This window comes from Nanorana parkeri, unplaced genomic scaffold (genome assembly GCF_000935625.1).
Source record: "Nanorana parkeri isolate BGI_ZX_2015 unplaced genomic scaffold, ASM93562v1 scaffold533, whole genome shotgun sequence".
In the NCBI taxonomy this organism is placed as follows: domain Eukaryota; kingdom Metazoa; phylum Chordata; class Amphibia; order Anura; family Dicroglossidae; genus Nanorana; species Nanorana parkeri.
Window position 1 is genome coordinate 55,678 of NW_017306801.1, and position 20,993 is coordinate 76,670.

Here is a 20,993-nt window from a genome sequence, read left to right on the forward strand (position 1 = left end):
CCTGCAGAGAGCGGTGACTGTCACTCACAGCTCCCCACAGGGATTCCCTCCCTCCTCTGTCAGATCCTCCAGCGCTGACTAGCGGAACGGACAGGGGAGGGGGCAGGTACAGCTGGCTCTGCCTCAGATCCAGCTGTCACTCACGCAGCTGGGTGGATCTCAACAGTAATGTTGGGATCCGTCCCGGCTGCTTCGGTCTCAGTATACCGCAGGCTGTAGCTCGCGGTATACTGAGCTTAGGGTGACGGGAGGACGCTAGTTTGTGTCCACCCGTGACCCTTAGGAGAACTATGGGGAAAAGCCCTGACCCCATAGTTCTCTTTTAAATTGCAAGAGCCAATAGCAGGCTGGCTATTGCTCCCAGCCACTGCATGTTTACAGCATGCAGCTGAATCCAGTGAAGTGGAAAGGTGACACTAGGGGTCTAAATGTCCCCTAACGTCACCTTAAAGAGAACCTGTCTCCTCCAATGTGCTATCACGTAGTGAGTTTGTAAGCCCCTCCCCCACCCATGTGATAGCAATGAGGTAAAAAAATTAATAACATCATATTAACCAGTTGACATCCGCGGTGTTAAACCCCCTTCCCATCCAGGGCGATTGCGCTACACATGTCAGGTATAGCCACATGCGCCAGGGTGAGAGCAATAATTCTCGGGCCAATATTCGTGGCTAACTCTAAACTGATGACCTGTGGGGGTGCTCTTATTATAAAGCCGGAGTGAATAGCTGAATGTAGTTCGGCTCACTTCGGCTGGGTTATTCACTCGGCTGCCTTGGGCAGCTTTGTGACTAACCCTGTAAATCTAAACTATGCATTGGAGCCGCGGCACATGCACATACACATGTCTGACCTGATAAATGACTTTAGGTTGACGTCTCTCCGAGATTTTTATGACTGTTTCCTGTTCTGGAAATAGAAAGTGGGGCCGGCCCAGTTTTACTATCTGCCATCCTGTCATGCTTCTACTTTTATCAACCACGGTGATTGTTATCTGGTTTATGGTATCATGCATGCTCCCTGGAACTGGTTGTGATTGGGTGTGTGCAAGAAACTGAATGTTCAATATTTAATTATGTTAACTGTGCGGTTTCACATATGTAAATTAGAGGTGCACCGAAATAGAAATGTAAAAACTGAAACGAAACCGAAATAGGAAAAATTGTCAGGCCAAAACCGATACCAAAAATGTTTTTATTTTACATTTTTTAAAATATTTTATTTTTATTTATTTTTTAGAAACTTTTAATTTTGTAATATTTATTTTTATTTATTTATTAATTTTTTATTAAATATTTTAATTTTTTACTCTACTGTTGGGGCTTCGGGGAATATGTTTTGGCGGCCGATATATTGGTGCATCCCTAATGTAAATATTATAATTGCCCCATTATTTAAGTTTTTTTACGCTGTCTGAGTGTCAGGGGGTCTGAGGTCTGCAATCGGACATTGGCTACCCTGTAAAATTCCTGCCCTTATTAGCTGTCTGTTGGTTGATGTTAATGTTATGCAGCCTCAGGAGCGGGGAGGAGCTCAGGTTTGGACCAAACCTGGTCCGCCCATGGGAAATTCCCTGCCCACAGCTGCTTGTAAGCCAAGGGGTATGGATGCTGTCACATCATTGACCTTACATGGCCACATGGCTATATTTGGTCATTACATTGCCCTTATATGGCCACATGGTTATATTTGGTTAAAATATTGCACTTATATTGCCACATAGTTATATTTGGTCCAGAAATTGACCTTATATGACCACATGGTTATATTTGGTCCAGAAATTGACATTATATGGTCACAAAGCTATATTTAGTCAAGACAATGACCTTATATGGCCACATGGCTATGTTTGGTCAAGACATTGACCTTATATGGCCACATGGCTAAATTAGGTCAAGACATTGGCCTTATATGGCCATATAAGGTCAGTGGTGTCAGCACAGGTATCCCACCCCTTTGTTTATGTGCAGCCGCAAGGTAGGGAATGCCCCAGCCCTTAGCTGATTGGGCAGCTGGCCCCATGACCCTTTTGTGTTTAGAGGAGCTCAGGTTTGGACCGGGTTTGGTGTGAACCTGAGCTCAGCCCTACTCAGGAGTTGGGAGGTTGCCTGTGAGGTCCATCAGTTTACAGGTCAGCAGTTGTCCATCTTCAGGTGGCCTTTAAGCAGAAGTGTCAAGCTGAGACAAAGTTAATGAAATAAATAAGAGGACCTGTATAAAGTAGGTTGATGACAAGTGCTTACAATGGTCAGAAGCTCTACTAATCCCTAGCCTAAACATCCTGATCCTTACTTGAAAGTCATATTAGATGTCAGATGGGGGCCGGGATGCTTATTGTTACACCCAAGCTGGCCATACACCAGTAGAATTTCTTTTGCAAATATTAGTCTTTTAAATGTTCGTTCGATTTTCTAATGGGGTCAGACTGCTGATCAAAAGTAGTAGAAAAAAATCAAAAGAGCAGGATGGAAATTTTTCTTGAATGATCGAAAATTCTGATTTTGAATTCTGAATGTGATTTTCGTTTGGGAAACTCCATTCATTCCAAAATCGAATGTCAAAACCAAATTTAATTTCGAGCGACATTCGTCGAGTCCCTGATGGCATTATTGAATGTTCTGATGGGATTTCTGATATGACCATGACAAAATATACCAGTGTATGACCAGCTTTAGGCTGGCTGCACGCAGATACCAAAAACTATTTGGACATGCCCGTCCCCAAAACAGATCTCAAAGGACGGGAGCCACCCCCTCTTTGATCCTTCGCTCTATTTCATAACGCAGATCAGGCAGATATTTTCCAGCAGGATAGTCTAGGGATGGCAATGGGGTAATACTCGCAAGCTTGAACCAGAAAAATCTCCCGGTTCCTCTGGTGTGATCAACCCGCTGAAAACAAATAAAGTCAGAGACCACACAGGGGTCGGCAACCTCTGAACTCTAGCTGTGGTGGAACTACAAGTCCCACGAGGCATTGCAAAACTGAAATCTACAGATATGACTTCATGAGGCAGAAGCATGATGGGATCTGTTGTTTCACGACAGCTGGAGCTTCTAAGGTAACATAGTTGCCTACATAGTCACGTTGAACAGAGACACAAGTCCATCGAGTTCAACCTATAGAGGTTGCCTACTCCTGGCAATCTCAGAAGTTTCTAGCGACCTGACAGATTTACATAATGTGTCACCCATTGTTTAAGACGCCTACACGACAGACCTGCCTAGTAACAGCAGAGGTAGCGATAAGGAGTGGAGCGCTGCAGATACTTAACCAGACACTGCACTAGTCGGGCTGGTTCAGGACAGGCTGGTGGTGGATGCTGCTGAGGCGCTGAACTCTGCTGAGCGAAGGTGAGGAGGACACCAAAGGGGCTTTCGAGAGGGTTGAAACCTCAAGACTTGACTTGTCATCTGTGCCTGGATTCCAGGTACAGTCCCCCATTCTAAAGATGTATCCCTGTAAATGTTGGCCCCTGAAAACATGACCGTTCACACTCTAAGGAGGAACTGCAAGAGAGGAGGGAGACAATATCTTCACTGGTCCTGTAGGACATCTTGGTCAAGCAAGTTCCTGAAACATCACTGGCTGCTGTCAACAGCCCCATTCACACTGAGCCTTTTGTAGCTCAAATGCTCAACGGGAGGAATCCCATCATTTTAAATGGTCCCTAATCACACCTGTTTCTTTGCTTTAGCAGTCCATGCACCCAACTGCCTCCTCTCAGGGACTACGGCTTTCTGCACCCCTTTGATGACTTGGACATCCTTTAATGCTTTGCACTCTCTGTGGATTCCAAGCTAGACATGCTAGACATGCGCACCAGCAAACAATGTGTTTAGTTTCGTTTAGTTTTGATACGGATTTTGCATTATTTTGTTTTTCGGATTCCGGTCCGAAATTAAATTCGGATTCAGACGAAATTCGTTAGCGGTAGTCCGGTCAAAATTTCGTTTAAAGGGGTACCCAGATGCAAATAAGCCCCCTTGCACGCAGACCCCCACAACCACCGGGTCACCCTCCCAATGCCGAGGGCACGTGGCCTGGTAAGGCGCAGGGAGCGGGGGGCGCTCGATCGCCCCCCCCCCCCTTTCCTGCCCTGCCAGGCCAGTGCTCAAATCAAGGGTCTGGCAGGACTGTTAGGGGGGACCCCATGTTTCCCCCCCCATTTTTTGCGGCTGGGGTTCCCCCTTAAAATCCCTACCAGATCTAAAGGGCCTGGTAGGGATTTTGGGGGGAACCCCACGCACTTTTTTTTTTTTTCTAATGTCGAAAAATTTCGACCAGACTACCGCTAACGAATTTCGGAAAATCGGGAATTCGGATTCGTTTGCATTCGTTTTAGCTGTAATTCGGAATTCAGATATATTAGAATCTCAGAATTTCCGAAATTTCGTCCGAATTTCGTTTCGCACATGTCTAATACATGCTTCACCCTGTGCATGACAGCTTGGAGTCCACAGAAAGTGTGCATGCTAGGGTGACAATGCTGCTCCTGCTTAGAAAACGTTGTCACCTTAGGACTGGAAGATAAACAGCTATTGGCATGGTCAGAATAGCACAGTCCATACGAGTGCTGGGCAAGATACTATTTTAGGAGTTTAAATTCTTGGTTAACTACACTTTAGGGAACTGACCTAGAACAAGTGTATGGGAAAAGGATGTATGACTTCTCTGTGATGCTCATTTGCTGCATGCTTGTCTCGGGTCCGAGGAGTACCAAAGCCAAAAACAGCCAGGCAGCTAGTGTTTTAGGAAGGAGCCTAGCAATGGCAGCCTCTCATGACAGGTGCACTTTAAATTGCTTAGAGGTCTAGTACCGAAATTGACGGTTCTGTTTTTAATTTCCTCTCCTCAGTGCAGAATATGAAATGGCTCATGAAATATGTAAATGTGTTTTTGTGGTTTCTCCGTGTCGGTTGTAGTTCATTTAGATGCATTCTCCGATTTTGGAAAATTCCCGGAACGGCAGCAATAAGTGACGGGAAAACATTATCACTGTTACAATGTCTATGATGAATGCAGCACTAGATTGGGCCGTATTGGCAGCGCAGACATTGAAGCGATACATTTCATTGCATACCGAGGCCAGCACAGAAAGTTGTATTAGTGTTGGCTGCACTTTCTGAACAGGGCAGGAGTTTTGGCACTGTTATATCAGTGCTGGTACTGGTCAGTGAGGAGGTCTTGGGATTGGGTGCAGACTCTTTTAGGACATATTGTTCTTATGGACATGGCTGTTTAGTTTATAGATCAGTGATAAGGAGAGATGTAAGATGTGTGTGTGTGTGTGTGTATATATATATATATATATATATATACACTATTATTGCCAAAAGTATTGGGGCGCCTTTACACGCACATGAACTTTAATGGCATCCCAGTCTTAGTCCGTAGGGTTCAATATTGAGTTAAATAATGATAGATTGCTATAAAGATAAAAACTGTAAAAAAAAAACTTTTTTTTTCCTAAAACCAGCTGAGAAACACTTTTTAACATTTATGATGACTCGTCTCCTATAAAAAGTAGTCCTATTGAGACCAGCATGCTTTCTTTATAACTTATTTACATTATATTGTGAATTGTATCTAGTGTAAATACCTGAACTTGTTTTGTTCAGAACTAATCCCCTTGACAGCAGTACTTCTACTGGGGGAGGGAGGGGCAGCACTTGGAGCCAATCAGGTGTCCCGCATTCTGACAAGTTTCATGCTGACAGACATAGAGAGCAGAAAGTTAACCTCCTCAGTCTATTGTAATTATTGTAATGCCTCACTGGCCAATCACCGGCTGGGGGGTGTATTGTTAAATGCAGTACTGAAATGTTACTTCTTTGATTCTGCGTTGCGTCCATCAACCACAAAACATTTTATCATAAGTGGCCATTGTGCTACATCCAGACAGACTGTAAATTGGAGAATGTGTTAATTCTATGAATAGATTTATCTTATCGGATCTTACATATTTAACTCATTCCTGAGCCATACCAGAGAATATGTGACCTGAAGACATTTCGCTGATGCCAGGGTTGTGAAAGGCGACGATTGTCAGAGACACGTGTACAGGCATCCCTGACACACCAGACCCTCAGGATCATCCTGTTCAGCCAGTTCTAGTATTTGATTTATCGGCAGCCCACTATTAATCTTCATGTTAATGAGCTGGGTGTGTACTATGAAGGCACGGCTGCCAAAATTATTTTTAGATGACTTCTGAAGAATCGGTGAGCTTAAAATTAAACACGGATTAAATATAGTACAAGATCAGTTAAAGAGGAACTGAGATGTGGAAGCTGCGCCCAAAGAAAGGCAGATGGGGGGCAAGGGACTAGTCACCAGTATTGACTCTGGTCTTCCTAAAGCTGATCTTTTCCCCATTGTTGCCTTTCCATGGCGTGTTCTGAACTGTGTCTCTGTGTGCAGGTGGCCATCTTGGTAGAGACGGGGCTTTTTGTTGCGGGTGACACCCTGGGCAGGTGACTCGGGCTCCCCCAAGGCTCAGTTTCTAAGTGACAACTTGGTCTTTGACGGAAGACCCGACAAGGAGTGATGGTCCGGTAGGCACTGGACTACCTTTCTGCAAGCCAACACCTGGTCATGGCCATCGGGTTTTCCCCACCAAGAGGTCGCAGGAGTCCAGTGGCTTTTGATGACGAGAAAGGATAGGAAGAGAGGGAAAGGTCTGGGCAGAGTTTTAGGCAAATGGCAGGCAAGAGAGTAGTCAGTATCATGCAGTGGTCAGGGCAGGCAGCAGGCGAGTAGTCAGCATCAGTAGGAGGTCAAGGCTGGCGGCAGCCAAGAGGATAATGAGGACAGGACGAGTCGGCAACAACAGCTGGAGACTGGAGACAGAATCAGGCAATCCAGGTCAGCGATTGGTAATATCGGTACATTGGCAAAAGATACATTTTTAGGATACTGCTTAGGCAAAATTAATGTTTCTAAATGTTCCCTTTAACATGGCAAGTCTTCACCTTTTTAGTTCGGGTCAAACATTAAAGTATTTGTCAAGCCAAAACATTTTTGCTAGCTGTGGATGGAGTGTTGAAGGATTAGAACCTCTTTCAGGGTTTTTCTCCTATCCAGGACTCCCAAAAGTGGTAATGCAGCCTTAATGTTGGGTGTCTTATCTGTAAAGTGAGGATTTGTGAACCAAGTCACCCATTGACCTCAATATGGATTCTCTGGCCCACCCATTTGAAGTCTATTTCTTCCAGCAGAAGGAAAAAAAAGACTCTCGTTCCGAGCTGCATTTACCATCAAAAATAATGTAAGATTCTCTGGTATTGTACAGTAATGGCGGGTGGACTGTGGACCTTAGGTGTGAAATCCCATCGCTGTAGTCTCCAAAAGATATGAGAAACCAGAGAGTGTTCCAAGGTAACATCTACTAAATCCTAAATATTACAGTTTAGTGGAATTACCCTGTAACATACCACCTGACAAAGGTCACACAGGTCCAATACATTGTGCTGCCTGTGGTATGTGAATGAGGAGATATTCCTTTTATATGAAGTTGAGCCTCAATATTTTGTTTTTCCTTGGATACCATTTCTCAGATGATGGATCCCGAGATACCTTATGAGCTCTTGCCTAAAACTATCTTTATTATGATGTCAGAAGGACAGTGCTTGTTCACTAAATGATGTGGTCCTTCAAAACAACGATGGTAAAACCACAAAAAGCTCCCAAGAGACAATCTTTTATTGGGAATGGAGATGATAACAGATCTGGTTGTCACAGTCCAGAATCCTCCTATAACACCTGATTGGTGAACTTGATCATCGACAATGACATGCTTGCACTTATTAGGTCATGTATGACTGCCCCAGGGGATACAACCTAAAGGAGAACTATAAGGTGAGTGATTTCCACTCATCCTCATAGTTAGAGCCGGCCTGTGACAAAGAAACTGTCACAGGTCGGCTCTATTGATCGGGAAGTGAGCAGAAACATGCCGCTGATCTGCTCACTTCCTGATCATCTCCCTGCAGAGAGCCGTGACTGTCAGCCACTGCTCCCTACAGGGATTCCCCCCGCCCCTCTCTGATCCTCCAGCGCTGAGTGGAGGAACGAACGGTGGAGGGGGAGGGCACAGCTGGCTCTGTCTCTAGATAGGCATTGGTCCCAGTTCTCTTCCTCTATCAGCAACACAGCCTCAGGGAAACCTTTCCCTCACTCCAGCTTGTGCCCACCCCCAGGCCTCAGGCTTAGCCTGGGGGGCAGGCTAAACAGCACCCAGCCCTATTCCATGGCTGGTCTGAGCACATGGCAAATCCCTCCAGTATGTGTACCCTATCCCAGCATGCACCACTGGCTGAGAGAAACTCAGTTATTGGCTGCTGTACTGTACATACAATATGACAGGCTGTCCCACAATATGACACACTCCGCCCAGGGGGGTACAGGCAATGCCAGACACCTGGAATCAATCAGACAATTGCCACCACAAATCCAGCCAGGCTGACCACAGCACTGGCCATCACCAAATGTCCAGCAGCCACATCACAGAAGGCGATGGTGGCTACAATGCACCGATTTATAATAGCAACCATGTAAAGGAATATTCTGTAAATGGTTTCAAGGAAAAGTCATCGTTTGTCACAGGCATTGTCTATTTTTACTTTCAATATTTTTCCAGTGCCACCTGCACTCCATACGGTCTGAAAGCTTTACAGGAGAACTATGAGCTGAGTGAGGTGAGTGAAAGTTTGAGCCAACCTGTGACAATGAAGCTGTCACACGTCGGCTCAATAGATCGGGAAGTGAGAGAACAAATACCGTTGCTCGCTCACTTGTCGATTATGTCCCTGCAGAGAGCGGTGACATCACTCACAGCGCTGACTGGCGGAACGGACAGGGGAGGGGGCGGGTACAACTGGCTCTGCCTCTAGATAGTCAGAGCCAGCTGTCACTCACGCAGCTGGGTGGATCCAGACAGTATTGTCAGGATCTGTCCCGGCTGTGTCGTATAAAGTGGGCAATAGCCAGGGCCGGATTTCCCACAAGGCCAACCAAGGCCCTGCCTTGGGGCAGTAGGGATTAGAGGGCCAACAGGGGTGTGGTATTCCTATCTACCTATGCCCGGAACATGCAGTTCCGGCCGCCAGGAGGGTAGTTGTTTTCTACATTTAGCCCTGCTTTGGGCAAATGTACAGCGGGGAAGCCACCGCTCGTTTTGTACAAGTGATCTCGGCGATTTTGGTGAGATCACATGTATGCAGCCTGCAGGTCTGCCATTCTCCATGGCGGGGGGAGGGTGTTGGCAGGTAGGGGGGCGTATTGAGGAACCTGGCCTTGAGGCAGCAGAGAGAGTAAATTCGGCCCTGGCAATAGCCCGCTATATCCTGAGCTTTGGGTCACGGGAGGAGGTTAGTATATGTCCTCCCGTGACCCTAAAGAGAACTATGGGGAAGAACACTTACCCCAAAGTTCTCTTTGAAAATGCACATGATGTTCTAGACAAGAAATCTAACTTCTAAGTGCTCAGTCTTGACTGGCTTGATAAATTAGCCATTTGTGGAGTAATATAAGAACAAATGTTAATTGAGGCTCAGAGACAAATCTCAGATCCGATTAAAGAAGATGATTGGTTTTGCTGCTTGGCATTTGTCTTTGTTAGCGATAGCTTGTAATGGTAAATAATAATAAATCAGATTATTGTACAGGAATAATGGAAGAAATATGTTTGCTGTGAGCCAAGGAGGAAAAGTGCCTTTGTTTTCATTTGATTTCCTTTTCTTTTTTGTAGGTTAAGGCAAAGTCACCGCATGTAATCCCCACTTTGGTCCTACAATGACGACGGCCATTCTGGAATGTATCAGCACGTTGTCCGTCAGTGCTCAGCAATTACGTCGCCTCCCGAAGCTTCTTGAAGGTGGCCTCCTGAAGATGCCTTCTACGGTCACGGAATCTGATGTGCCTAATCTTTTCAGGGAACCATATATTCAGACTGGATATCGACCTATCGACCAGGACTGGAAATATTATTTCCTAAGCCTTTTTCAGAAGCACAATGAGTCAGTTAATGTCTGGACACATCTTCTGGTGGCCTTGGCTGTTCTTCTGAGGTTCAGAGCATTTGTGGAAACCGAAGGCTTCTCCTGGGATGTGCTTTCCATGCCACTGGTCATATACGTTTTAGCTTCATTGATCTATCTCATGTGCAGTATGCTTGCACACCTCCTACAGTCCAAATCTGAGTTGGCTCATTACACATTTTACTTTATGGACTACGTTGGAGTTAGCACTTATCAATATGGCAGTGCCCTTGCCCACTACTACTACAGCTCCGGTCAAGCTTGGTATGATTACGCCTGGTACTTCTTCTTGCCAGGAGCTGCTTTTCTAGGTTGGATGTCCTGTTTTGGTTGCTGCTATGCTAAATACCATTACGAAAGGCCTTATCCGGTCATGAGGAAGATCTGGCAAGTTTTACCGGCTGGCCTTGCCTATATTTTAGACATCAGTCCAGTTGTACACCGTGTCCTTGTCTGCCATTCGGAAGATTGCTTTGACAGTTCTTTTTGCTTCCACTGTCTACAAATTTTTTTCTTTCTCATCAGTGCTTACTTCTTCTCTTGTCCAGTCCCAGAGAAATTCTTTCCAGGAGGTTGTGATATTGTAGGCCATGGCCACCAAATTTTCCACGTGTTTCTGGGCCTGTGCACTCTCTGCCAGCTGGAAGCTGTGCTTCTGGACTTTAAAACCAGGCAGGAACTTTTCACAACGCGGTACAGTCCGGAATTGACCCAAGTGTCCTGTGTCTCATTCTTGGCTCTCATTATGTGCAGTTCTATCACCGCGGTGTTTCTGCGGGAGCGGATCAAACGGAAATTGGCAAAGAAAGACTTGTAATGAAGCGGATAAACTTTGTAGAATTTGCTTATTCAATTTTTTTCTTATATTTAATAGTATAGGGCATACTAATTTATTTACCACTCAGATAGTAAGTGTTGGATTTACAATTGGGTTGGGTTATGTTTGTTACATGAAACAGTTTTTATAGTATGTTGCTTTTCTGAGGGTACAACTTAACGATTGCACTTTTATTGTAATTGTTGGTATTATCAGGTGTAAAGTCTTGTTCATTCCTCCCTGAGGAAGTCACTGAAATGTTGGCATCTCCTAGGAAGGAAATCTTAGCCAAAACATATTTCTACAAATGCAAGAAGTTGAAAGACAGCTCCGCATAGCTCACGCAGGAGTGGAATGTGGGTAGGTGCCAAGGGTAGTGGTTAAGGCTAGCGATATGTACGAGGGGAGGCCAATATGTTCTTACCCTAACCATGATCTAGATGTGCTAGGGATCTGAAATTTTGCAGGTCTATAGGTGGATAACTTAGTAATATGCATGCCAATGTTTGTTTTTGTAGCTCGTGGTGAATCATAGTTAGAGCCAAGAGAAATGGAGTAGGTGTCATGCCGGACAAAGTTGAATACCGAGCCGTGTGTTGCTGCTAGCTGACATCATGACACCTACTCCATTTCCCTTGGCTCTAACTTTAATTCACCACGACCTACAAAAACTAAAATTGCCATGCATATTACTAAAATATAACTACCTATAACCAAGCAAAATTTTAGATCCCTAGCACATCTAGATCATGGTGAGGGTAAAAACTTATTGGCCTCCCCTCGTACAGTAGGCACATATACAGCCAAGCCTGAGAGCAACCTGTCCGCAATCTTGATCCAGATGCCACCCAGACAGTTGCCTCCAACTTTTTGAATAATCAAAGTTCAATTAATATATTTTTCAAAGTTTTGGACCATCTTAAATCCACTTTTGCTTGTCATTGGCCTTAAATGTAATCCATACGTTGCCTTACTGTCATTTAGAATGTTCAAATCAGTTGCAAAATCAGTAGCAGAGTTTGGCCAACCTTGCTTAGACTCACTTCCAGTCTTCTGATTGAAAGACCTAGCCCGAAATATATCCTGGACTTGTGGCTGCATGTATCTTAAGCCATAAAGGTCTTCAAATGATGGCTCCTGTCTGGAATGCACTGACAATATTTCCACCATCACCCGATGCTAATGTCCACTCTGCAACTATTATTGCAAATTATTGGTGTTGCAAAAAATGAATCTTGGGCATTTGAATTCCCCATAGGAATCAACCATGGAATCCAACATGAAGGCTGAAGCCTCTTTGCAATGGCCTTGGCAGTTGAGCAGAGTTGGCTACTCAGGAGCAAAGATCTGGCCATTAAAAGTAAAACATTGCTTGGTGTTTCACCTTATAGGCATCTAAGGTAATTACACAAATATAAAATATCAATTTGCTCTGGACATACTTTTTACAGAGAAGTCCACTGAATATATCTTCTTTTCCCTAGCCTCAAGGTTGCCTTAACCACTAGATCTTTGTGCACCCTCTGCTCAGATCCAAAATGGGAACAGAGCCTGAAACCCTTACTTAATAGCCTGGAGGAATGATGGTATAGGTCATGCACAACCCCACTGTTGAGCAAACCAGATTGGACAGTGCTTTTACCATCAGCTTAAGTCAGCGTTATAATGGTATGTTCTGTTCAATCTGTAAGCCATTTCTGATTGTTCACCATCCAAAAATTCTATGGATGGAGATGTCCATCATGAAGGGGTATGTGGGTGCTTTCCAATGAACAGCCAAACTTTTCATTTTTTTTTTTAACCTTTTTCCATTTTTAATCAAAGTTTTGATAATATAGTAAATAACAGAAATGTTCTCAAGATGAGTTGAATGTAGTAGCAAAAAAGAAAAGGGTAAAGAAGTAGGCGGTGCCCTATCTCTATAGGACCTGTTATTTGAAACTGTCCTAAGCTGCGCATTAAAAAAAGTAAACTTCTAAGGGCTTGTTCACACCAAATGCAGACCAGATCTGCATGAGTTTCTGCACACGCACTGCAGTGGGTTGTGCCACGTTTTTTTTTAATTAGTTTAAAATGGGCATTCAGTGCCTTCCAGGGCGTTTGCATGTGTTTTTGATGCGTTTGCATGCGTTCCAGAGTAGGTAAAATAGGGCTTGCTGCAGTTTTTTTACGTGCTCTGGAACTGAACGCTGCGGTGTGAACTAAAATACCATTGGAATACATTGGACGCAGTTTTGATCCGGTCTGTAACTGCTCTGCTCTGCTCCTGGAACACGCTTGGTGTGAACAAGGCCTAAGGGTCTTGTTGGTTTAATGAGACTTTTAACCACTAATATTACTGTGGGCCTTCTGATTCTGAAAGAAGAACTGTCTACATTGGCACCATCAAGCGATCTTATTCAAACCTTCACTGAAAAATGTGTTTTCCGTATATCAAAATGCTAAAATATATCTAAAGCCAAAGCTATTTTTTTAGGTTTAAACCTTTAGTAACCTCTTTTACTCACAAACTGTTTTAACAAATAGTAAACTGGTGCTGGCATAAGATGCCTCTTTAACGTTTATGTATATTTAAAATGTTAATATTAGTATATAAAATGAGGTTGGTTGAGGCTTCTAGGCAGCACTGGAACACATAGCCTAGAACCAATGAGGCTGGCCCATACAAAGGTAAAGAAAACTAAACTTGCTAGTTATATATATATATATACATATATAGATTGATAGTTGCTGCACAAAAAAAGTATTGAGCCATATATCTTACCATGTAACTCTACCTTGTCCCAATTTTTGACAGAACTGATATTGCAAGACGGGTCACAGCAAGATAATATTTTATAGGAAGTCTAAGAACTCTTGTCTAGACAAAACCTTTCTCATAGTAATTAAGTATTGCCTGTTTTGGAGTCCATAGACAGACAGATGTGTCACCAAAATTGATGGGCAATGCAGAGGCTTATCTACATAAAATAGCTCCTAAGGTAAGCAATGGAATTACGCCCCATTCCAAAAAAACTGACACCCATATTTAAGATCAATTTGTTATAATATAAACTCAAATATTTAAATAAAAAGTCCCCAGAATCCCCCTTACATCAAAGTCCCCAGAGCCCCCCTTATATCAGAGTCCCCAGAGCCCCCTTATATCAGAGTCCACAACAGAGTCCTCCCTTACATCAAAGTCCCCAGAACCCCCCTTATATCAGAGTCCCCAGAGCCCCCCTTATATCAGAGTCCCCAGAGCCCCCTTATATCAGAGTCCTCCCTTACATCAGAGCCCCCTTATATCAGAATCCTCCCTTACATCAAAGCGCCCTTTACTTTAGAGTCCCCAGAGTCACCACTTATATCAGAGTGCCAAGAGCCCCCCTAACATCAGAGTCCCCAGAGTCCTCCTCACATCAGCGTCCCCTCCCCAGAGTCCTCCTTACATTAGCCATGCAGTCCTAACAACCAAGCAAGGGGATGATGACAGTCTGCTGTCTCTGTGAGTCACCAAAATTTGGCTGACCCATGCATTGGTGCCCCCCTCCTAAGTCCCGCCCAGGGCATGGGCCATACCCTGGATACACTGAGACAATGGCATGTCTACATAACCATGAGCAAATCACACACCAGCTTAACCTGATGCAGTCTTTCTGCTGATTTCATTGCTGCTCTCCAGTCAGAGATTGAGGAAGCCAATGTGGATTCCCTGCTTGATGATAATTTAACATCAATACTTAGTCAGGAATTATTTCTTTATTAGCTCAATATATAATATACTAAAGTAATTATTCCATGTGCGGCCATCAGTTACATGAACAAGGAGGACCCACTCTCTAACCAGAGACCTGTTATAGAACAGAAGTGAACGTCTAAAGATATTTAGAAAACATTACCAGCACACCTATGACCTGTGTCAACAATCCATCTTCTTTATTGATGAAGACTGTCAAATAATAAACGTTTTAGGGCCACGCAGGGTCCCCTTCGTCGGGTTTTAATATCTCATACCACCATCTGTGGTTACTGCACCACGCTCCCTTGTACATAGGGGTTCCGGTACGGAGTGCAGCAGTTCCTCTCTAAGATGAACTTCTAAAGGACCCCATTTAACCGTTTATTTCAGGGGAGCCGGTGTCCTCTTCATTTGTATTAAATGGAAAACATTTAAAATATTTTAAGAAAAATTAAATGTATTTGTCAGATCACAAAAATCCGACCCTGTAAAACAGAGTGCTGGGGCAGTGTCGGTAGATCACCACTGGAGCGGTAGATCACCACTGCATATGGACTTCATCTCACTGTCTAGACCAGGGATAGCCAAACTGCGGCCCTCCAGTTGTGGTGGAACTACAAATCCCATGAGGCTTTGCAAGATTCTCACAGCCACAGACATGACTCCCCGGAGAGAGATGCTTCATGGGATTTGTAGTTTCGCCACTGCTGGAGGGCCGGAGTTTGACTCTCTATATCAGATCTAAGCCATAAAACCAGAGAAAGACCTCACGCTTTACATTTCTTTACCTGGTTCCGGAATGTACTAGAAGCTGCCATGTGTTGCTGACATGACAGGTCCATATGCCCACAAAGTGTGGATTATTGTACGTATGATGGAAACATGGTTTAGTTCTCGTACTTTGTTTGCATGTTGATAACAGAAACACATTTAATGACGTTTACAGTACAGACTTCACGGGATGAAACGCACACGGCGCTTTTCTGGACACTAGAGGGGTTTAGCCATCCACTACAGTCTAGTTTCTGTCAGGAAGAGTGGGAGCCATCAGCTTCCATCTAATATCGCTGAGGGTTCCAAATGAAAACATTGTAAATCAAAGGTATGTCCAAGCTATTGGTCAGCTCAAACTACCAATCGGGTCACTACCCTTTAAAGAGCTTTCAATGTAGAACTTACATCTGTTTCGGGAGACATCTGTGAAAGGTCAAGGGGAAATTAAACATGGACGTGGGAACAATTCAAAACAATAACCTTTAAATTGGCATAGCATTCAGTTATGAGTGAAGGTAATGCTCGGGAGCCCAATTCCGTCCTGGGGGAAGCAAAAGTCTAATGGCCCATAGCAAAAACCATACTGCTATAACTGTCCATGTGATTGATAAGAGGGGTCAGCAATGATGGAATCCGCAGAATCAGTGTGCAGATCTTTGATTTTCCTTAGTATTTGGGAGTTGATCTCTCTGATCTGCTGAGATTCACACAATTCCAGATTTGTAAAGTAGCTTGTTTATAAACCTTCCGCCCAGCGTAAAGCTTAATGAATGCTCTTTGAACAGCATTACCGCCACTAGATGGTGCCAAAGAGCCTCCTCAGCTTTATGTTGGGTGGAGAATTATACATGAGCTCCAAAGTGTATGAGTGGCCCCGAAATGGACAAACCGGCAATAGTTTAGTTGATTCACCTATAATATAGGTGCTACATACAGGGATCTGATTCTGCATTGACTTCAGGTGACCATAAGTGGTCTGATCTCCCCCATAACAGGATGCTGGGGCAAAAGTCGAGATGTTTATGGGTACACGGTCACCATAGGGATGAAATTGAGGTCTTTCAACGCTGATAGTGATTGTTTTTACCAACAGAGATTTTCCAACTTGACCTGGTTCATTGTATTCCATATCTGAGCTTCAGTACAGTGAACGAGTCACATGACAAGAGGGGTTCAGGAGCAATGGAGGATTGGAAGAGGTCTTCCCACTAGTCATTCTGGGGACATCTTTCTAACCATTGAGTGCTGAACGATGGCCAGAATCCAGAAAACAACCCCCTTGCCCATTCCTCCCGTGTCATAATGTGAGTGTGCCCCCTATCCACTCTAACTTGTATTCTTCTCCAGTGAGAAATGCCGGAAAGTATATGTCAAGCCAAAACTGTCCATTCATTTTGGATGGAGTAGGGAGCAGGGGTAGGGGTCATGTTGTTCTATTGGAAGGATTTCCTTTAATGTCTTGTCCTGTGGGCACAAAAGGAAGTAAGAGGAAATCATTTCAAAGGCAACAAATGACCTAATTGAAACAGTTTCTCTCATTTCCTGTTCTGGTGACAACTCAAAATTTGGACTTTCCCCTCACTTTCAGCCCCGTTGACAAATTGAAAGGAACCTGCCGGAGGTTCTGTCCTTTACCTGCTCTACTCAAACTTAAAAGAGGTTTGACTTTCGATACAATTAAATGACATTCTATCACCTTCCAAAATCTGCCTTTTGGTGGGATGTCTCTTGAAACAGATACAACAATTTTTGGCACGTTGGGAGAATTCTGCTCCTTGCTGTCTTTTTATTGGCTGTCTCGGTCTGCAGGCCAACCACAAAGCAGCAGGGAGCAGAGGAGCTCTGCCATTGGCTTCCTACAAAATGTACTTGAGATATAACTTGCACCTTTTTTCCAGGCACACAGCTCCAATGTATTTGATACAGTGAGACTGTTATGAAGCACTTATTCAACTTTTGTTGTAACTTTATACATTTTCTTTAAAAAAAATAAAAAAAATAAAACTTTACAAATCTTCTTAACTTATCCTGAAATAAACACCGAGAAGAAATGTTTTCATCTGCCGTGCAACTCATCGTTGAATTGTCTGTTGGTTTTTTTTGTACAACTCATCAACACACAATAAAATACCATTTTCAGTATAACTGGCTATGGAGCTTGTTTCAAAATGAGTAAGGTTTGTTTGTTTTTTGTTTCAGTTTTTGTTTTAGCATCACATGAGGATAGAGGATAATCTCTTTGATGCAAAAAAATAAAAATAATAAATACAGAAGTAACAATGTTACTTTGTATCTCTCCATCTCCCTCTGATCAATGTTTCTAAACAATGTTACTTTGTATCTCTCTATCTCCTCTCTGATCAATGTTTATAAACAATGTTACTTTGTATCTCTCTATCTCCTCTCTGATCAATGTTTATAAACAATGTTACTTTGTATCTCTCTATCTCCTCTCTGATCAATGTTTATAAACAATGTTACTTTGTATCTCTCTATCTCCTCTCTGATCAATGTTTATAAACAATGTTACTTTGTATCTCTCTATCTCCTCTCTGATCAATGTTTATAAACAATGTTACTTTGTATCTCTCTATCTCCTCTCTGATCAATGTTTATAAACAATGTTACTTTGTATCTCTCTATCTCCTCTCTGATCAATGTTTATAAACAATGTTACTTTGTATCTCTCTATCTCCTCTCTGATCAATGTTTATAAACAATGTTACTTTGTATCTCTCTATCTCCTCTCTGATCAATGTTTATAAACAATGTTACTTTGTATCTCTCTATCTCCTCTCTGATCAATGTTTATAAACAATGTTACTTTGTATCTCTCTATCTCCTCTCTGATCAATGTTTATAAACAATGTTACTTTGTATCTCTCTATCTCCTCTCTGATCAATGTTTATAAACAATGTTACTTTGTATCTCTCTATCTCCTCTCTGATCAATGTTTATAAACAATGTTACTTTGTATCTCTCTATCTCCTCTCTGATCAATGTTTATAAACAATGTTACTTTGTATCTCTCTATCTCCTCTCTGATCAATGTTTATAAACAATGTTACTTTGTATCTCTCTATCTCCTCTCTGATCAATGTTTATAAACAATGTTACTTTGTATCTCTCTATCTCCTCTCTGATCAATGTTTATAAACAATGTTACTTTGTATCTCTCTATCTCCTCTCTGATCAATGTTTATAAACAATGTTACTTTGTATCTCTCTATCTCCTCTCTGATCAATGTTTATAAACAATGTTACTTTGTATCTCTCTATCTCCTCTCTGATCAATGTTTATAAACAATGTTACTTTGTATCTCTCTATCTCCTCTCTGATCAATGTTTATAAACAATGTTACTTTGTATCTCTCTATCTCCTCTCTGATCAATGTTTATAAACAATGTTACTTTGTATCTCTCTATCTCCTCTCTGATCAATGTTTATAAACAATGTTACTTTGTATCTCTCTATCTCCTCTCTGATCAATGTTTATAAACAATGTTACTTTGTATCTCTCTATCTCCTCTCTGATCAATGTTTATAAACAATGTTACTTTGTATCTCTCTATCTCCTCTCTGATCAATGTTTATAAACAATGTTACTTTGTATCTCTCTATCTCCTCTCTGATCAATGTTTATAAACAATGTTACTTTGTATCTCTCTATCTCCTCTCTGATCAATGTTTATAAACAATGTTACTTTGTATCTCTCTATCTCCTCTCTGATCAATGTTTATAAACAATGTTACTTTGTATCTCTCTATCTCCTCTCTGATCAATGTTTATAAACAATGTTACTTTGTATCTCTCTATCTCCTCTCTGATCAATGTTTATAAACAATGTTACTTTGTATCTCTCTATCTCCTCTCTGATCAATGTTTATAAACAATGTTACTTTGTATCTCTCTATCTCCTCTCTGATCAATGTTTATAAACAATGTTACTTTGTATCTCTCTATCTCCTCTCTGATCAATGTTTATAAACAATGTTACTTTGTATCTCTCTATCTCCTCTCTGATCAATGTTTATAAACAATGTTACTTTGTATCTCTCTATCTCCTCTCTGATCAATGTTTATAAACAATGTTACTTTGTATCTCTCTATCTCCTCTCTGATCAATGTTTATAAACAATGTTACTTTGTATCTCTCTATCTCCTCTCTGATCAATGTTTATAAACAATGTTACTTTGTATCTCTCTATCTCCTCTCTGATCAATGTTTATAAACAATGTTACTTTGTATCTCTCTATCTCCTCTCTGATCAATGTTTATAAACAATGTTACTTTGTATCTCTCTATCTCCTCTCTGATCAATGTTTATAAACAATGTTACTTTGTATCTCTCTATCTCCTCTCTGATCAATGTTTATAAACAATGTTACTTTGTATCTCTCTATCTCCTCTCTGATCAATGTTTATAAACAATGTTACTTTGTATCTCTCTATCTCCTCTCTGATCAATGTTTATAAACAATGTTACTTTGTATCTCTCTATCTCCTCTCTGATCAATGTTTATAAACAATGTTACTTTGTATCTCTCTATCTCCTCTCTGATCAATGTTTATAAACAATGTTACTTTGTATCTCTCTATCTCCTCTCTGATCAATGTTTATAAACAATGTTACTTTGTATCTCTCTATCTCCTCTCTGATCAATGTTTATAAACAATGTTACTTTGTATCTCTCTATCTCCTCTCTGATCAATGTTTATAAACAATGTTACTTTGTATCTCTCTATCTCCTCTCTGATCAATGTTTATAAACAATGTTACTTTGTATCTCTCTATCTCCTCTCTGATCAATGTTTATAAACAATGTTACTTTGTATCTCTCTATCTCCTCTCTGATCAATGTTTATAAACAATGTTACTTTGTATCTCTCTATCTCCTCTCTGATCAATGTTTATAAACAATGTTACTTTGTATCTCTCTATCTCCTCTCTGATCAATGTTTATAAACAATGTTACTTTGTATCTCTCTATCTCCTCTCTGATCAATGTTTATAAACAATGTTACTTTGTATCTCTCTATCTCCTCTCTGATCAATGTTTATAAACAATGTTACTTTGTATCTCTCTATCTCCTCTCTGATCAATGTTTATAAACAATGTTACTTTGTATCTCTCTATCTCCTCTCTGATCAATGTTTATAAACAATGTTACTTTGTATCTCTCTATCTCCTCTCTGATCAATGTTTATAAACAATGTTACTTTGTATCTCTCTATCTCCCTCTGATCAATGTTCATAAACACGCTGTCAGACAAAAGAGCCAGCAAGTGTGAAGGGGGAACGACAGAAGGGCAGGATACACTTCTCACACCCTGTGTACTTCAACAAAGTTTCCAAATGGTTAAATATTATCAGATTTAAAATCCCTCCCATATCTTGGAATGTACTGGGCTGTTATACTTTTTGTAAACGATGTAATTCAGGTTGAAATGACCAAATACATGATTCGGGTGATGACGGGTGATACATTTTAATTGCTCTAAAGACAAAGTTCATCTCTGTTTAATGACAGGAGCTCAAATATTTATGAGCGGACCGCAGCCCCTGGTTTCTGGCTAAACCCGCTCTATTCCAATAAATGAAGTACAGTGGTATGTAGGTATTTATATGGGGTGCC

General features: G+C 41.9%; 1 protein-coding gene across 2 annotated transcripts; it reads left to right on the top strand.

Annotated features, from left to right (window-relative positions):
- The first annotated feature begins 460 nt into the window (after positions 1-460).
- On the top strand, positions 461-10,979 carry PAQR8 (progestin and adipoQ receptor family member 8). 2 transcript variants are annotated; one of them, XM_018561611.1, is made up of 2 exons: positions 461-471; positions 9,752-10,979. In XM_018561611.1, the coding sequence occupies exon 2, from the start codon at positions 9,796-9,798 to the stop codon at positions 10,855-10,857; it is 1,062 nt and encodes a 353-aa protein (XP_018417113.1). In that variant the 5' UTR covers positions 461-471; positions 9,752-9,795; the 3' UTR covers positions 10,858-10,979. The 2 variants fall into 2 exon arrangements, with proteins under 2 accessions (XP_018417113.1, XP_018417112.1); XM_018561610.1 differs by lacking the exon at positions 461-471 and adding an exon at positions 3,289-3,338 and having other exon boundaries at positions 9,750-10,979.
- Positions 10,980-20,993: the final 10,014 nt, after the last annotated feature.